This window comes from Bubalus bubalis, chromosome 2 (assembly GCF_019923935.1).
Source record: "Bubalus bubalis isolate 160015118507 breed Murrah chromosome 2, NDDB_SH_1, whole genome shotgun sequence".
NCBI classification, from domain to species: domain Eukaryota; kingdom Metazoa; phylum Chordata; class Mammalia; order Artiodactyla; family Bovidae; genus Bubalus; species Bubalus bubalis.
Window position 1 is genome coordinate 48,109,094 of NC_059158.1, and position 19,609 is coordinate 48,128,702.

General features: G+C 42.5%; 1 protein-coding gene across 31 annotated transcripts in view; it reads right to left on the reverse strand.

Annotated features, from left to right (window-relative positions):
* The window catches only part of DST (dystonin), a 513,843-nt gene that overhangs the window by 177,571 nt on the left and 316,663 nt on the right, over positions 1 to 19,609 (reverse strand). For 28 of the 31 annotated variants that reach the window (XM_045163432.1, XM_045163439.1, XM_045163440.1 and 25 more), the window contains 18 exons: positions 17,288 to 17,383; positions 16,729 to 16,856; positions 13,684 to 13,777; positions 13,070 to 13,224; positions 11,609 to 12,071; positions 11,393 to 11,521; positions 11,159 to 11,236; positions 10,924 to 11,085; positions 10,741 to 10,845; positions 8,085 to 8,180; positions 6,799 to 6,924; positions 6,068 to 6,220; positions 5,725 to 5,879; positions 5,276 to 5,402; positions 4,626 to 4,809; positions 3,574 to 3,731; positions 2,532 to 2,710; positions 697 to 835 (listed from right to left, as the gene is read on the reverse strand). In XM_045163432.1, coding sequence (XP_045019367.1) covers positions 697 to 835; positions 2,532 to 2,710; positions 3,574 to 3,731; positions 4,626 to 4,809; positions 5,276 to 5,402; positions 5,725 to 5,879; positions 6,068 to 6,220; positions 6,799 to 6,924; positions 8,085 to 8,180; positions 10,741 to 10,845; positions 10,924 to 11,085; positions 11,159 to 11,236; positions 11,393 to 11,521; positions 11,609 to 12,071; positions 13,070 to 13,224; positions 13,684 to 13,777; positions 16,729 to 16,856; positions 17,288 to 17,383 — 2,727 coding nt within the window. Of the gene's footprint in view, positions 1 to 696; positions 836 to 2,531; positions 2,711 to 3,573; positions 3,732 to 4,625; positions 4,810 to 5,275; positions 5,403 to 5,724; positions 5,880 to 6,067; positions 6,221 to 6,798; positions 6,925 to 8,084; positions 8,181 to 10,740; positions 10,846 to 10,923; positions 11,086 to 11,158; positions 11,237 to 11,392; positions 11,522 to 11,608; positions 12,072 to 13,069; positions 13,225 to 13,683; positions 13,778 to 13,894; positions 14,562 to 16,728; positions 16,857 to 17,287; positions 17,384 to 19,609 lie in introns of those variants that run through there. The other 3 variants (XM_044931912.2, XM_006072870.4, XM_006072871.4) reach the window with 3 other exon arrangements.

Sequence of the window (19,609 nt, forward strand, 5' to 3'; positions counted from 1 at the left end):
ATACAAAATATTACATTAGGTTGAACCTTATAAAATTGTCATATTTGGCTGTACTTCGACCTAAAAAAAAAATAACAATATTATATGTAAAGTTCAGCCTAATAGATTTTGCACATCAGTAAAATAAAACATATTCCATAAGTAAGTCTGCCAACTCAGTAAGTCTTTTTCATTGTTTATTTTTTATATATCTACTGATCCCATTGTTTAAAATGAACATGTGCATTAAAAATCACTGAAACAACTTTTCACAACTGTTTTACAATATCTTTACTCAGGGCTTTATAAGTGGAAGGACAGAAACATACAAGTACAACTATCAGTCCTTTTCCTTCTTAGATTAATTAGTCTATTCACGTCTTTAATTTCTTAAAATAACTGTCTCTTTCTGCAAGGGCATCTAATTACAAACAATTTACTTTTAAGTTTCAGCTCCTCTTGCTGCCAACATGAACAGAGTATAAAAATCTACTGTCAAATAGGTAAAAACTTCAAATGAAAAGAACTCATCTCAAACTAAAAATGAATCAACACACTTATTTACAGTAAGTCATAGTATTACAGAGAAAAGATATGGAATGAATAGAGAGGTATTCAAGTTCAGATATTTAATGCTTGTCTGAAGACCTGAGCCAAGCTCTAGAGAAATACTGTTAGAGCACAGTCTTAAAAAACAGCCAGCAGTGAGACGCATACCTTTAAAGTACTTATCAGATTCTCAATGTTATTCTTGTCAGCTATAACTGCTTCCTCTTCACACAATTTAGTTTCATAGAGTTTGACAAGGGCTTCTGCAGCTTGAGTGTTTTTTAACACCAAGTTGACCGTTTTCAACCTGAAAAAGATAATTAAACAACACCCCTTCTGTTAAGTGTTTATTTCCCCGCAGTACAGCCTTGACGCACCATGAGGCTGGGTGATGCAGTGTGGTCCTCATGCCGGCACAAAGACAGTTTTTACTACAAGGTTCACACCCCGCTCAGTCAGTCAGGAAGAGACAGACAAATGCCACATGGTATCACCTATATGTGAAACCTAAAATACGACAGCAAGGAACTCATCTGTGAGACGGGAGCTGACTCACAGGCACAGAGAACAGCCCTGTGGAGGTGGAGGGGGCGCCGGGAGAAGGTGCAGTGGGGGTCTGGGGTCAGCAGATGCAAGCTATCACTACAGGATGGATGGTCACAAGGTCCTATTGTACAGCACAGGGAACTGTATTCAACACCCTGTAATGAACTATAATGGAAAGGGATATAGACAATATATCTACATGTAACAGTCACTTTGCTGTATAGCAGAAATTAACACAGCCTTGTAAATCAACTATATTTCAATAAAATTTTTTTAAAAAGATTAACATCCCACTAACTATCTAATCAGAGAAGGCAATGGCACCCCACTCCAGTACTCTTGCCTGGGAAATCCCATGGACGGAGGAGCCTGGTGGGCTGCAGTCCATTGGGTCGCTAAGAGTCAGACACGACTGAGCGACTTCACTTTCACTTCTCACTTTCATGCATTGGAGAAGGAAATGGCAACCCACTCCAGTGTTCTTGCCTGGAGAATCCCAGGGACAGGGGAGCCTGGTGGGCTGCCATCAATGGGGTCGCACAGAGTCAGACACGACTGAAGCGACTTAGCAGCAGTAGCAGCAACAATCTAATAGAATCCACACCGTGCCCCCAAGTTGTCTTCAGCAGAAGATTCCAACAGAAGAGGGGCTTCTTTCAAACCTACTTTAGACCAAGACTGGAAAGTAAGTTCAACAGACCGTAACAGCTGAGCTACCAAAACTACAGGGAACATGTGGGAAGATCATTAATGCTTTCGTCTCTGACGCTCATTCCCTTTCAGCATGAAGAAGCATCATAAATCCACAAAAATATTTAGCATATTTGTTACTAAGAAAAATAATTTGAGGGGTTTCGCTGGTGGTATAGGGGGTAAGAACCCACCTGCCATTGCAGGGGATATGGGCTTGATCCCTGGTCCAGGAAGATGTGGAGCCACTAAGCCCCTGAGCCACAACTAGCGATGCCCACACGCCTGGAATCTGTGCTCCACAGCAAGAGAAGCCACCACAGCGAGAAACCCACACACCACAACAAAGAGTAGCCTCCACTGGCTGAACTAGAGAAAGCCCACATGCAGAAAGCAAATCCATGCGTGCACGCAAAGTCGCTTCAGTCGTGTCTGACTCTTTACGACCCGATGGACCGTAGCCCATCAGGCTCCTCTGTCCATAGGATTCTCCAGGCAAGAACACTGGAGTGGGTTGCCATACCCCCCTCCAGGGGATCTTCCCAACCCAGGAATCAAACCCACATCTCTTATGTGTCCTGCATTGGCAGGCGGGTTCTTTACCACTAGCACCAACAGGCACAGCTAAAAATAAAAATAAATGAAGAAAAGAAAATAATTTTTTATATTCTTAAAAATTAACATTTTTAGCTAAACAGCATCTGTATATAAATGGCAGCTATATGAAGTCAGCTTAGATGATTTCTATCAAGGCAGTGGTTCCATACTTCTCTATGTAGGTGGACGACATGGAATAGACATGGTTCATGCTCTGGACAACCACGCTGAGCTCAGACCGCAAGGCGGGCGTGGAGGCAGAGGCAGGTGCCTGACTGAAAAAGTCTTCACATTTACTTGTGATCGTGGCCAAATCATCTTTAAGTCGCTCCAGTTCTTTCTTTAGTTTCTACACGACAAAGAACAAACATAAGGATTAGACAGGGCCTCTTTCTTCAAACACTTTAAAAACACATATTTCCCATTATTACTCTTGAGGTAAATACGTATTCTTTTTTTAAACCGCACCATAGTTGATTTACAATGTCATGCTAATTTACGCTGTACACCAAAGTGATTCAGTTACACACATATATACATCCTTTTTTCCTATTCTTTTCCATTACGGTTTATCACAGGATGTTGAAGACAGTTTCCTGTCCTGTACAGCAGGCCCCTGCTGTTTATCCACTGTATACATCCTACAGTTTGCACTTGCTAATCCAGCACTCCCACTCCATCCCCCACCGGGCAACCACAAGTCCATTCTCTGTGTCTGAGTCTGTATCTATTTCGTAGATAAGTTCATCTGTGTCCTATTTTGGATTCCACACATAAGCAATATCATATGGTGTCTGTCTTTCTCTTTCTGACTTACTTCACCTAGTATGATCATCTCTAGCTGCAAAACATTTACATATTTTTATTTTTTCTTTACCAAAGAAATGAAGCCGAGGCAGTCCACTTTTACCACCAGTCATTCCCTCACCGCACAGCGCTCGGGCCCAAACACCTAGTTTAGGGCTTGTGCGTCACCAAGTGCCTGACGGAGAGGCCCTGCAGCCTCCATGTAAACTGCGAGGACGCAGTGCTCCGCGTTCACCCAGTGCGAGGCAGAGCTGAACCACGGATCCTCATCTGCCATCAGCCATGGGCACAGTCAGAGCTCACAAGGTGGCCCCGGCAGAGCGCGCGTGAGGGGTCACAGGGTCAGCGGCGAAGGTCGCGAGACCCCATCTGTGCTGACCTCGGCCCACACCCTCGCAGGCTCACCTCCTGCTCCGAGATCCTGAACACGCTCTCATGCAGGTCGTCTCTCTCCAGTGGGGTGCGGATCTGTCTGATGAGACGGTCCTCACAGCTCTCCAGCCGAAGCCTGAGGTTTCGAACTTCAGAGATGTAGAGGTTGTAAGCCGATTCCTCTTGCTCCTCTGTGAGAGTAAACATGATGTTTAGAAAATTCCTCATTTTCTGTTGTTTGGATGTTTTTGTTCATGATTTAATAAGGCAATTTTACCATTACTGAGACATAGCCAGTCAGACTAATGTTACCAGTTATCACCACAAACCCACACCAAGGATATAAACCTTGAAACTGTGGACCTTACAATTTACAAAGACTTAATACAACTTCCCTAATGCCACTTAAAGTACCAACATCTGACTTAAGATGTCTGAGGAAAGTAATACATTGGTTTGTTTTGTTTTCACAAAAATGTGAAATATATTAGTAGCAGATTAGTTATAAGAATAATGTTTTTAAAAAATTAGAGTATTACTACTAAAGTGTTTTTGGTCTCTAAGTTTTATGGATGTCAAGAATTTGGAATAAAATTTATATTTAACAAACATTAACAAGACAAAATCTTTTCCTTCAACCCCTATATAAAATCCAGGTTTGGTTATAGGAAACCTCTGCCCTTTGCTTTCAATTTTGCTGTGAATCTAAAACTTCTCTTAAAAAAAATATTCTTTAAAAAATCCAAGTTTGACATATGAAAAAGTAATTGAAACTTGTCTGAAACTAAAATTTCATTCTGAACATTACACTGCAAACTAGAGAAAATGGTTAAAAGTAGATGCATTAAGAATTCACTGTCATACAACTTGGTTGGCAGCTTTTTACTATTTAATCATTTGGAAAAAAATGAATTCCTTCTTGAATCTTCCTACCACAAACATCCATTTAATGCTTCAGTAACTGTCTCTACCTATTACAGGTTGAGTGACATAATACACCTAAGACTGAGAGTCCCAGTGATAACAGAAAACGGGCCTGGACTAAACACCCATGGGGAAAAAAGGCAAGGGTTCCCACACTTTACCTCTTTCTGCAGATTTAAGGAGTTCTTGATAATACTGCTTGCACACATTAACCTCCTTTTCCAGTTGTGTTATATCTGAGCCTGAAAATATTTGGGATTCCTGGCTATCTTCAAGAAAATCTTCAAAACGGGATTGCAGATTACTCAGAACTTGCTGATGTTCACCAGGCAACATGGTCTTTATCTAAAGAAGACCAATGATCCATTATAGTATTAAGGGTGAAATTTCAATAGGACTGATCTCAAGTGGTTCTCATGGGACATGAGTTTATATTAGTCATAAATAGAAAATCATTGGAAATTAATTTTTTCTTCATTCACAACTTTAGGTTTTAAAACAGAAGGGAAAACAAGACTACAGAACTTCATAAATGAATCAAACTACACCTATGTCTATATGCCCAAACACTATATACTATGTCTCCCAATGAAAACGGAAATCCTGAATGAAGTATGGGATTTCCAGATCCCCCTACTCTTAGAACGTACCTCATATAAAACAGGCATGTAACAGATATTCAGTGAGTAAATGACTTTTATCATGGATCTGCTGGACCTCATCCTACTCAAGGGAAAACACAAAGGCCACTCCTCATGACAAGAGCCTGAATCTTGGGACAGGTTGGGTGGACGTGCAGATCTGCACTTACTGAAGCCACATTGCTCGCTCGGATTCTGTCGATTTCATTGATGAGATAGTGCCAGGAGACCACACTCTTCATGTTTATGTGAGACTCGTGCCAAAGGGTCAGGACATTCTGATACTGCTGCTCAATTCTGAAACACATGGACGAAAACTCAGATTCAGCCCTTCCACTCCCCACCAACACGTGTGACGGTTTCTTTCTGTGTTTGAGACATATCCCAGGTTTACTAGCTCGAGGTCCTTCTGATCCAGTGCTGTTATTGCTCAGTCGCTAAGTCTTAACCACTCTTTGCAACCTCATGGACTGCAGCATGCCAGGCTTTCCTGTCTATCACTATCTCTGGGAGTTTGCTCAAACTCATATTCTATTAGCCTTGCCAAAGCATTGATTGTTTCTTTAACCTTCAGAGACCCCCAAAGCCAGCCCTACATCTGCAGCTAATGCACACAAACCTGTTTGCAAGGTCAACCGCCTCTTTGTTTGGAGGAGGGACGGTGAAGCACACAGAAGGGACCATGGCCTCATTCCCAGTGGGGCTGATGACCTTCCACTTAGCACGATGAGAGTTGTTTGCCAAAACGCATTCATCGTCTTTGAAAATGGTTATCTGGTTTTAAAAGAAGAACAGAACAACCAGATGTGGTCACTGCGGTATTCGTCTCTTTCCACACCCAATCTTGGGTATTTTTTTGTCTTTTTAAAGTGGAAAACTTTACCACTAGTGAGCAATATGACCTTGTTTTTTAGATATATGAACAATGCCAGAAACAGGTCTGTTTCTAGGAGTTAAAGTACCTCAATTTGTCTGTAGTCACAGATGGCTTTGATCGGAAGAGAAGTTTTGAGTGGACAGTCAGCATTTCTGGGCTTCAACTGAACAATTGTTTTTGCTCTCCCCATCAGGCTCGCCACTGTACTTTTATACTGCAGAAGCTCTTCTTTTTCTTCCTGAGGAATAAATCAGAAGGCTTTTAGAAGCAAACAGCGTGTACTCTCTGTTCTTTTAGGGCTGTGCACAAATGCAGCTTCCCCAGAAGAGTCTTCTGTCTGAACCGTCAGCCCCTCGCTGCCCACTCTCCCCCTGTGTTGTCTGGTTGCTTTCTTTCCTCCTTCACATTTACCAGTATCTAACAGACTACATATATTGTGCTGTACTAATTTATCATGTTTATTGCATCCCACCCCTGGCAGGGTTCTTGTCTGCTGTGTTCAGTCCCAGCACTAAAAATAGTGTCTAGGGTCTAGAAATACTGACAAGTCTTTATGGAATAAATGACTAAACACACATACTCACACACAAAGCACTGAGAGCATTTTAAAATACTAAGGCAATCACATCAAACAATACTCCTGCTGTGTTGCCAAAAAGAAAAAAATGCTAAAACTGAATGTTTAAATGGTTGAGTGAGGCGGAAACACCAAGAGTACCAATAAAATGCGAAGCTCCACGCATAGAAACGCAACCAGGCACGCATCCAGCCCCACTACGCGTCACTGACGAAGCCCGGGGGTCTTCCTGCTCATACCATTGACTCCTGAACGAGGTCCTCCAGTTTGTGGATGCTGCTGGACCTGTCACAGCTGTACTTCCGCTGGATGGCATCTTTTAGATTCCTCAAGTAATCTGTGGCTTCTTTGGCATCATTGAAAAACTAGCAAAAGATGAAAACTGGCAGTTATAGTGTATGAAACGTCAGCAAAGCCCCCAGGTGTCAGGTTTGAGTACCAGAGCCCTGTGTGTACCCCTCCTACATGGGAACAGAAGGAGCCGCAAGACTTCTTCTCCAGAGTCCAACTCTTGAACTTGGATGATGATGAGTGAATGCTAAGTGTCCAAAGTTTATGCCTCCAGTGAACAAACCTGTGGATGCCCAGGGGAAGGAAAGGTGGGAGAAGGAAGGTCTAGGACTCTGGGGTTAGCAGGTGCAAACTATCATACACAGGATGGATAAACACCAAGGTCCTACTGGTATAGCAAAGGGAACTGTATTCAGTATCCTGTGATAAACCACAATGGCAAGAATATGAAAAATAATACATCTACAGAACAAAGTTTATGTCTGTATTGTGGTCATGGCTCTGTATTACTTTGATTGAACATTTATTTCACTTTAGAACATCTATAAACACTTAAAACAGTTGTTAAATGAAAGTGAAAGTCACTCAGTCATGCCTGACTCTTTGAGACCCCATGTTCTATAGCCTGGCAGGCTCTTCTATCCATGGAATTCTCCAGGCTAGGATACTGAAGTGGGTAGCCTTTCCCTTCTCCAAGGGATCTTCCCAACACAAGGATTGAACCTAGGTCTCCTGCACTGCAGGTGGATTCTTTACCAGCTGAGCCAGGGAAGCCCAAGAAAACTGGAGTGGGTAGCCTGTCCCTTCTCCAGTGGATCTTCTTGATCCAGGAATCAAACCAGAGCCTCCTGCATTGCAGGCGGACTCTTTACCAGCTGAGCTACCAGGGAAGCCCAAACAGTTGTTAAGCAGGGGTGAAATTGCAAGAATATTTTAAAACTTCTGAAGAATAGGAAAAAAGCTCCCCCTAGTAAAATTGTTCCTCAAAAAGACAAGCATGGACAAAGTTAAGATTTTCTGACATTTTAAGTGGTTTTTAAAGTATTTCTTCTTTACTAAAATGCTCCCATTTATCCTAAAGGACATATAACCCTTCTATCCTACAATGAAGACATTTTGGTTTCTTTCCCCCCCAATCAGACATACATGCATCCCAACATTACACCATGGAAATGGTTCCTGTAACTCAGCTGAAATTGCAGTACCACCCGCCGACACGGTGACTGTTCCATACCTCGAAGTAAGCACCGTTCTCCTTCACGTGCTGCTCCACACACTGGCAGAGCTGCAGGATCCAGCTCCACTGCGTCTGCATTGCCGCGCGGTAGGCCTGCCGGGGAAAACACAGTCACCACTGCCGTCTGCACAGCAAGACACACCCAGGCTTCTCAGGGTTAAAAGACGACGGTCTACACAGGTGATGAGATGCCTTTAACAGAGACTTGAGAAGCAGGGACGTGAACTGTCCCGCTAAGCTAAACATCCCCACTTGCACAAAGCCAGTCCTAAAAATTTAAACATACCTTTTTCTTTTTTTTTAATTTAATATAAATTTATTTATTTTAATTCGAGGCTAATTACTTTACAATATTGTATTGGTTTTTCCATACATTGACATGAATCCATCACGGGTGTACATGTATTCCCTATCCTGAACCACCCTCCCACCTCCCTCCCCATCCCATCCATCTGGGTTATCCCAGTGCACCAGCTCTGAGCACCCTGTCTCATGCATCGAACCTGGACTGGTGAGTTGTTTCCCATATGATAATTTACATGTTTTAATGCCATTCTCCCACCCTCACCCTCTCCCACAGAGTCCAAAAGACTGTTCTATACATCTGTGTCTCTTTTGCTGTCCAGCATACATTTTTCAATCAGTCCAATTTCTTTCAAATTTTCAGTTTCTTGACTCGTTTTTCTTGTCACATATATGAAAAATGCTAACTCTGGGGCTGTTTTTCCAGGCAGACTTCTTTAACACTTGAGATGGATGCAAGCTATCCAACACTTTCCTGTGTGGAATCCTCAGATACACCCCCTTCACTCCATTTCCCTCTGTCTGTTTTCTGAATTTTTGTATTATTGGATAATAAAATCCCCCTTCTGACACCAAAGTACATGGTGTGTAGTTTTTTTCCTGGGTTTTGCTTCCAAAACTAGTCTTGAAGCTCTTGGCAGGAGTGGGGCTGATCCGTTTTATTGGGACTGTTTGGGAAGGGTGGAGAAGCTTATGCAATCCCTTATCAGTGTAATTATGGGATCATATCAGAAATAATACTATGAAGTTTTATTTCAAATGTTTTTTACTTGAATCTTTATTCAGTACAAGGTGCCTCTTCAAAAATACTGTAGGAAAGGCACCTACTTACAGGGAAACAGGAAACACTTTCCTATTTAAGGTGCAGTTCCCTGGCTTCCAGAAGAGGGCGGCCTAGCTGCTCTAACGACTGTCTTACGTAAGACCGTCCCTCCTGGAGAAACAGGCCGCTGAGCTCGGTCCCGGCAGCTTTCTGGATGGAACGTACAAGGCAACCATGGAAATCTGGCAACACTTCCTGATCACGTTACGTGCTCCCTCCAATTAAGCTACTTAGAGTAAATTGGCTATAAAATACACATTGTGCATTGTTAAATTATTAGCTTCTTTTCCTCATAAAATACAAAATAGTGTTGATAATTAACTACTATCCATCGCCTACAATACATTAGATGGGCCTGAAGAACCATAAAGATGACTAAGGCTTAATTTTATCCTTCCACAGCCTCTTAGTTAATTAGACTAACAGCTCTACCTAAAGGTAATCAGGTTCACATCCACTTCATCCACGCCCATCAGAAGCCTCAACCTATAATCGCACTTCCTAGCAGCCGTCACTTCTCTATTTTAAGGAATACCCCACCTTTAGTTGACCATAGTATAAAAGTATATCCAGACCCGTCATGATTCTAATCTCCTTTCCCTAGTGCTCCCCCCCCACCCCCCCCACCTGCCGCCCCACTCTTCTAGGTCCTTAACATTTCTATGTAGCATTGCCTGGGGATGAAAACCACATTTTTACATGAAAAGGGCAACTGTAACATTCCCCAGACTGGAGGTCTAGAATTTCATGAATCTTTTGTGTCCTGACAACTTATTTTAGGGAACAAAGATTCTCAGATCCCTTTCCTCATTGTAAGCACATCCCATCGTAAGCACAGTTTCATTTTTCTTCCTCTGAAGTATACAACTGTCCACATTTGATACTTCTCCCCCTCTTACATAACCTCCAGCACATTTAGAAAGTCACTAACTCTAGCAGATATCAGGCCTAAAAATTAAACACCCCCCCACCCCACCTGCACTTCACAGGCAGCCTGATAAACTCCAGGTCAGCCCTCCCCTTCCGGGTCTGAAATGTGTGTTACATCCTGAGGACATTCCTCTCAGAGCCAGATCATGGACAGGATTAGTAAATGAAATAATAATAACTAGGACTTCTTAAGAACCTACTATGTATCAAGAACTGAACTAAGCTAACAGTACACTTTTCTCCTCCTCACACAACTTTACAGTTAGGGGCAACTTCCCCCATTTTAGGTAAGTGAATGGGACCCAGCAAGGTTACAACCTCGTGCAACATCAAGTGGTCGGGAAGAAACTAATATCAAAGCCTGACAGGACAAGGTCCTTCAGAGTTACTGTCCTGCATCTCTTTGGCCACAGGGGTTGACATAAATGGGTGACACGCTTCACGCAGAGCAGAAGGCACATCAGATTTGTCAGAAGTGTTATTTTTGAGCCAGGTTGTAGTAAAAGTTTGATAGTTTGCATTTTTCTATTTATCCACAAACAATAAAAGAATCTGAAAGGTAACATTCAAATATCCATATTACACTTTCTGACTCACCTCAATGGTTAACCGGGCTGGGTGATTTTCCAGAAGCAGCTGCTCCGCTATCTCTTGAACTGACTTAATAGTTTCTTCCTTTTGATCAAGTTCTCTCATCAATTCCTAATTGAAATAAACACGTTAGGAAAAGATAAACCTTGAGAGGCACTTGTAACACTCAGCCACAGAAGCTGCACTCACAGCGTGGTAATCTCTCTTCCGGGCTATGTTGGTGTTTCTTTCACTCCAGTCGTAAGCGACTTCCTCCTCTTCTTTTTCATTCAACCAAATAAGTTCATTCGTTGCACGAGTTACAAAATTGTGGAGTGTGTCAAGGTGCCGCTCCTGATTCCTGGATGTATTCTTTATAAGGAGAATCATGGTAAGAATCACGTCTTTGCCATATAAAGGGAAGGGAAAGTTAAAAAAAACTTACCAAGAGTTTTGCATACTGATTCTCTAATCTGTGTAACTTTTCTGCATAAGTTAGTTTAAGAGGTGCCGTCATCTGGATCTATAACATGGGATAAAAAGACAGCAGGTTAGGAATCTTAAGAAATTCTGATTCACTGGCAATCTATCTTTTATCCTGTGACAACAGGGTCTTAACAGAAAGAGCACAGCAGAAGCTGGGATGAAATATATACATACAGACTTTAAATTCACATACCTCACTGATCTTAGCTTCTTTAAGGCTAGATTCAAATTCTTCAATAGCTCGGTGGACATTTTTATGATTTTCTAAATGGCTTTCAACACTTGGCAAATCTGATCCCCATTCAGTGCGGTCCAGCTGCACCTTTAAATAGGAAGATATGAGGTTTAAAAAAAAAAAGAAACTGGTACCAATAAGGCCTGAAACTCAGGTAAAAGTAAATATTTTTACCTGCATCTCCTCCACCCAATTCAAAAGGTCCTGAACAAATTTCATGTTGATTTCCTCTTCTGTTAAATTCTGGTCCAGCAGAGACGACTTGAGAAGGGGCTTTCGGATCTGCATCAGCTTCAGAGTCTGCAGGGTGCTTGTCTCCCCTCCTGAGCCGAAATTTGGAACTAACCCTGATGGGAAGCCAGGCGTATAGGCAGGAGTGACAGATGGGGTCAGGCGGGAAGTCAGCCCTGACGACAGGCCCGAGGTCACGCTGGACGGAGTCAGGGAAGGTGTGAGACCCTGCGTCAGCCCTGAGTTCATGCTGGGGGCTAAGGTCTGTGCAAATCCTGAGTTTAAACTCTGAGAGATTCCTGATATCATGAGCTTCGTCTGCTCCGTCGTCAGCACGCGGCCTTTGCTGTACACTGAGGAACATTCGTTCCGCAAGGCCATGATGTCATCGCGCAGTTTTGCAACCCTGAAAAGAAAATCAAAATGCATAAGCTATAATGTAAGAGGTATTGTTCACAAAGGCTGACCCCTAAAACTAGGGACTCTAATTACCAGAATGATCGATATTGGCTCATCAGCTGTAACAAAGGCATCACACTAGTGCAAGATGTTAATAACAGGGGAAGAGGCTTTGAAGGGGTGTTATGGGAACTCTAGACTGTTCACTCAATTTTTCATAAACCTAAGTTGCTCAAATAAATAAAGTCTATTTTAAAATGTCAATATAGTCACACTGATAAAAATTCACATCACAATTTTTTCACTCAATGTTGTACTATAAGTATTCTATATTATCATATGATCTTTACAACTGTAATTTATAATGAACTCAATTACAACACTATCATAGTATATGCTCATTCTCCTATTATTTGACACACAGGATTCCAAATTTTTGACATGGACACTTTTTTCCCTATATTTATTTGATAAGTTCTATATTTAGAATTATTATAGATTTCTAAAAGCAGAATTACTCATTTGAAGCATCATTCATAGTTTTTGCCTTATACATATACATCACATATTTAGATATTTACATAATATATATTATATACAACCAGAAATGTTCCATTCCTATCCCCAAATCCACTTCTCAGAGACACAAATTTTTATATACATATTTTCCCAATATTTTGTTATGAGCATTTTCATGATAAGTTGACTTAAAAGATAATTTTCTCATTATTGTCCCTTTTTCAAATATCACACATGACCATTTCAACTGTAGGTTAGTTACTACAGTATTAACTACCACATGTATCTAAAATTTTTTTCTCTTATTTATCTTTGAAGAACAAAACCTACTAAACACACCGAAATATGACACAATTAATGTGACACACATCGTCAACAAAAAAGAGCTTAGGGAACACTTCATAAAATCGCCACCCTCTACGTTCTTAATGAGGGGCCACGGAACAGTCAGCGAGGAGGACAAGGCTGACTAGGAAGCACCCTTACCTCTGCACCAACTGGTCTGCCTGGTAGTACTTTCCATCAATCAGAATCTGTACATCAATTACATGCTGGCGTAAAATGTTCTCACATTCAAGGATATATCCAGCAATCTCTGCTTCATTCTGAAACTGCAGCCCGGATTCCAATCTTTTAGAATCCTGTATTTTAAAACAATTCAATATTAATTCTGCATTACTTAACTAATTAAACAAATTTCAAATCTAGCCTCAGGGACTTCCCTGGTGGTCCAGGAGTTAGGACTCGGTGTGTCTACTGTAGGGGGCATGGGTTGGATCTGTGGTCAGGGAACTAGACCCTGCATGCCATGAAAATGAAAGCATTAGTCGCTCAGTCATGTCTGACTCTTTGGGACCCCATGGACTGTAGCCCATCAGGCTTCTCTATCCAAGGAATTCTCCAGGCAAGAATACTGGAGCGGGGTGCCATTCCCTTCTCCAGGAGATCTCCCCAACCCAGTGATTGAACTCATGTCTCCTACACTGCAGGCAGATAGATGCTTTACCGTCTGAGCCACCTGGGAAGCATAGAAGATTTTATTTCATCTGAATGTACCGACCCCTCTACAGCAATTCCAGCAGCTCCTGAAATGAACTTACAGACTGGAGAGCATTTCGGGCAAGCAACAGTTTGTCTTCACAGATGACACTGCCCCTCTGAACTCGGTTAGCAATCTGCTGCAACATCTCCAACCTAAAAGAAGAAACAAATAAAATAAAGTCTCTCCTTCCGAAGTCAGAGAGCTAGCCACCCCTGAAAAACGCGGCCCACCCAAAGAAAAACCACAACCCCACACCAAGGACTCCAAACCTGTGTCCATCAAAGGATTCATTGCCAAAGCTAATACAGGAGTTGATCAGGGTTGGACCACAATGAACCGAGAGGAAATTCTCATTTGAGTCAAGACTAGTCCGAGTGCTGGTCGTGTTACTAAACACAGAATCACTGCTCCGGTAACTGTAACTACTGCTGTGCATTTTTATCTCCCAATGATGTTTCTTCTTCCGCCATTAAAAGTAGACTAGAAAGTACACAGTCTGCAGAAAGCGCTACTTCTAATGGGGAAAAGAGGCGACTGGCTGTTACAGCTTTTAATGGCTCCTTAAATATGCCCCAACATGCATATTCAACACGCAGCAAATAATACACTGATAACTATTCAAAAGAATCCCGCCTAGAGCCATGGGTTTGCTAGCTATGGTCTGCCTTTTGTAGCCTACACTAAAGCCCTACATGTACGGACAAGGCAGGCTGATGGGGCGTCACTGGACAAGATTTGCCAAATATTTTCACCAAGAATCATTCACTTGCCACCAACTCAAAAACAACTCTGATGTTTCACGGAAACCAAAGTACAATCAGGTCACTCTGGCAAGACCAATCATCAGCTAAAAGAACACAAACAGCCAATCAGAGCCTCATCCTAGCATTTTGGAAAAACCAGCTCTGTACTGAACAACACAGGGTTAGAAAACCGGTACGTACAAACACCTACCAAAAAAGGAATTTGACAAGAAGCAAAGCACCTTTCCTTTTTAACCACCGCAGCATTTGTTGATTAGGTTACATTAACTGGAAAATTGTCCAGTTACCTTTCCCGCCCCACAGGAACCACTCCCAGGAATGTTACGTCTACTCTCACTAAAGTTACGTTTTATTTTTAAAAGCCAAAGTGCTAAGAAGAGTATCAGTGTGATGCCTGGAGATTTAATTTGTCTGTGCTTGTTTTTCCTTTCTACAGGTTATTACCTGGCCTAAGATCATTGGCTCTTTCTCATTTGCCTTTTACACACTCCCATGCCACAGAGCTATTATTTTGTAATACAGAGTTAATGCCAAAAAACTTGTTGCTTCAAGAAAAATGAAGGCATTGAATCAGCCATGCTAAATATTTTCCTATCCCCAACACTGCAAAGCCAAATTGCTGCTTCCCCAACTAGAGGCAGACACTGTCCTTTTTAGGAGGGAATTTGAGAGTGCCATGTCAAATATAGTTAGTAAACAGAAAAGCACAAAATAATAATAGTAGCCAGCACCTAACATTTCTGAAGCAATTGTTAGGTGCCAGGAAATTAACTAATCATTTTATAGACATACTCAGAACCACCAAATGTGGTTCCTGCTATTACATCTTATTTACAAATGAGGAAACTGAAGTTTAGAGAGGATAGTGAATCTAAGATTACATGGCATGAACACTGAGCTAATAATTCATCCAGGATTGACTGGCTCCTAGACCTTGAACTCTTAACCACTGCATTCTTTTATTTACATAAATTAAAATCCAGCTGCTATTCTGACAACTAAAATAAACTCTGCCCCCTTTCTCTGGCACCTTTTCTATCCTTTCATCAGATTAGAAGCTGTGCATTTCATTTGAACCACCCAGAATTATCTCCTCCCTACAAGGTCCATCCTAGGTATTTTGCACTTGTTCTGGTTCAAAAGGATCCAGTTATATAGACATAATACTCTGCTTTAACAAGCGTGTCATCAATGATGTCATAAAGGCCTGACAAATCAGACCCACCCTCGGATCTTCAATGCATTAGTTCACACTTCTTCCACGTGGAAGTTAGGAGTGGGTGCAGAGAACATCAGTATATTGAGGGCCTCTGGGTAGCAGAGCCGGTGTTGTGGGCAGTACAAGGAACCACAAACACAGGAATCTGTCTGCATGCTCACTCTGTGGAACTGGCAGTCCTCATTCAAGCAATTGCAGAGAAATGTATAAATTACAACCGAGATGAGTCTACAAAGGAGGACCACGTGGAACAGGAGGGTCAACCCCGAAACACCTGAACCAGCCTGGGAGACTTCAGAAAGTTTCTGGAGGAAATCATACTGGAGCTGAGATCAGAGGAAGATCAGGAGTAAGAAGAGGACGAACCAGACGACCCAGCCGCAGGAAAAGACAGTGCCGAGATATCACAAACGCGGAGGCTGGGAAACGGGCAGGCTAGCGCTCCTGATAGGCGGCCGGCGTGGCTTCGCCGAGGACCAGAAGGCCGGCCTCGGGGACTCAGACCGTGAGCCCCACGCAGCACAGCTCAGGCTGGAACGGAAGGACCATCCAACAAACCCCTCCTGAGGACCTAGGCAACCTTCCGGGGCGCCTGGTGAGGCAGGAGAGAAAGGAGGAAGCTGAGGGATGGTTTTGGGCCCACAGGCAGGGTGGGACTGAACCAGCGATCACAAGTCCTCTGGGCGCTGCCTCACTGCCCTTCTTTAAACAGAGGGTTAACTGCCCAGAGAGAGAGGGCCGTAGCCAAAAACATACCAAGAAACAAGGTAAGCTCACGGTTAACCTATGTTATGTATGGATGAGCTTCTGGTGACTTAAAAGCTGGAGAAATTCTCACGGGTCCTCCTGACTAAGTCTGTAACCGCCATATGAGATGCGACTGCACACACCAACCCAGGCCCCCCTCCAGCATTACTTCCCTGATTCCTTCCTCAAACCTCTTGGGAGAGTTTCGAGATAACAAAATGGGAGAATCAGAAAGACTTAGCCAAGGTCACGCAAACAAGCAAATGGAAAAGGCTAATGTTGGTCCAGGGTGGCATGCCTCCAAAGCTTAAGCTGTTTGCGCACCACAAGCGGACCCCCTCACCGGACACCCAGGACAGAGAAAGCCCCCAACCTTTCAACTTCGGGACGAAGAGCCTTCTCCCTCTCCAGCATGGCGATGATGAGCTTTCCCCACTCCTTTTCTATGTCGTTTGGGTGATAACCTTGAAGGAGTTTGATGCGTCCAAACTCTATCCAAATCTAGAGAAAACAGCACAAAATGTGATGTGAAGCAAAGACATTAAAAATCACGCTTCTCAAATCAAGACAGACTATTAATAAAGATTACATTTGATACCATATCACATCACTTACAGATGGACTCTAAAAGATGACACAAAAAAGCTTATCTACGAAACGGAATCCCAGACACAGAGAACAAACTTGTGGTTGACAAGGGGGAGGGGCTGGAGAAGGGGGAAGGGAAGGACTGAGTTTGGGATTAGCAGATACAAAGAGCATTATACAGAGAATGGACAAACAGCAAGGTCTTACGGTACACCCCAGTAAATACACATATAACTGAGTTATCATGCTGAGCAGCAGAAATTGACACACTACTATCAACCAACTACACCAATAAAATTTTTTAAAAGGAGACATTTGCCAATTCAAAGGAAATTTTTTCTTACCTCTAATAATTTATATAAGCGTTTAATTTTTGATTTTTCTGTCTCCTTTGGTGGAATTTCTGTTTCTTTAAACTGTAAATACTGATTGTAAAGTGCCTAAAATGAAAGGGAAAATAAATGAAGAGCTGAACTTCAAAAATCTGTTTTCATTATCACATAATGTCACGACTTCAAATGCTTTCTATTCTGTCACCTGCCCTGGGTGGCGTGGCACGTGTACTCAGCTACGTCCGACTCTTTGAGACCCCATGGACTGCAGCCCACCAAGCACCTCTGTCTGTGGAATTTTCCAGGCAAGAATACTGGAGTGGGTTGCCATTTCCTACTCCAGGGGATCTTCCTGACCCAGAGATCAAGCTCGCATCTCTTGCATCTCCTGCATTGGCAGGCAGATTCTTTACCACTCTCCCACCTGGGTAGGTATTCCTTCATAAAATAAGACAATCAAGGATGCCAGTTCTGAGCCAGCTGGTAAACAGGATCTAAGGGATCTGAAGAGGATGTAATTAGGGCTGTGAGCCCGATTCAACATATGCTGCCCAAGCATCTGGATAATGAAAACCACAGCAGTGTCTGTTAGTTGCTCAGTCATGTCTGACTCTTCGCGACCCCGTGGACTGTAGCCTGTCAGGCTCCTGTGTCCATGAGAATCTCCAGGACAGAATCCCAGAATGGGTAGCCTTTCCCTTCTCCAGGGGATCTTCCCGACCCAGGTATCGAACCCGGGTCTCCACACTGCAGGCGGATTCTTTACCAGCTGAGCCACCAGGGAACCACAACTCTACTAAGGATCTCATCATCCAAATAAGACACATCCTTTAAAAGATACACTTTGCAAATGCTGTACTTTAGCTTTTACTTTTTGGAAAAATCATCTGATACGATTCTCATAAAACGGGGTGGGAAGCATTCTTCTCTATTTCACGGTCTATCCTTGAAAAACAGAATTCTCATCAGACAGGACTAAAGTTTGTGTTCAATGTCCCATGGCCAAATTAAGCAGATCTTACAGTAAAAAAAGATGCTACTGGTTCCTGCTATTATAAAAGTCTGAGCCATATAATTAAATTACTATCTAATTTATAGATATTAATTTGGGAATCTCTTAAATATATGTATATTATGTTTATTAACAAGGAGCTTCTAAAAATTATGTTAATAAAATAGCTCCACATTTAGTAAGTATACACTGATTATTTCATCCTAATTCATGCTGCTTTAAAACAAGTCCATGAAAATGTTCGAGGAGACATATTTCTCTGAAGGATTCCATTTAATGCTTTGCTGACTAAGAAAATTATTCAGTTGGCCAAAAAGTTCCTTTGAGAAAAACCCAAATAAACTCTTTGGCAAACCCCATATTTGGTATTTCCCTATGATGTATTTTTTTTCCTATATCCTGTCTTATCCCAGACACCAGCAAGTAATCTGTAGTCAAACTTCTTCAATAATTTAAGCATCTGCACTAATCAGAAGCCAGCATGAATTTACTCAAATGTCTGGACAATGAATCTATTTGAAAATAAGTAGAACTTGAAATCTAAAAGTTGGCTAAACCAAAGTGCAACATTTTAGGATGTCCATCGGTGAATAAGCACAGAATGCCATCGTGTGCTGACGCTGTTCACAGTAGCTGTGGTCACGGAAGGGGGAGGAATGCTTTCCTGCCGGGAGAGGTTACCATCCACGCTGGGAGACATCACACAAAACCGCTTCAGAAAGACCCGAAGGAGCATCACATGGACACGCACCAAGGAGCCTCATGCCAAGAACAAACTCCCCGTGGCAGCGTGAGTAAAAGCTGTTCCATAGACGTTGTGTACAGACTCGTGGACACAACTACTCATGTGAACAGGGCCTCTCCTAGATTAGAACCATTCTTGAAATTCCGATCAGGAAAACAGTGTCTACAGTTCAAGGAATTAGACCTTGTTGTTCATACTCACATGAGCCATTTCTTGAGATAAAGTACACTACTCTGCTATGAAAATTCCCAAGGTTCAAGAAGAGTCAACTTATTTTCAATGTTTATACAACTACACCATCTTTCAATACCTCTGCGACGTCTCTGACAAAGAGATGGACCCAGTTTCTTAGGCAGTAGCACCTGTTCTACTAAACCAGGAGCTCATTTACCCCGGGAGTCGGGTATGTCCTTTCGAATTCGTGATGAAATACTGAATGTACATCTTGTACCACAGAAGCCTCTGAGGCCGTTTCTAACGGGATGTGACCACAGGCACACGCCCGGCCACCCCTGTATTGCACAAACTTCCCACACAGCTCCTGCCCCGGCCACCTGCTAGCTCCAGGTGTCTCCCA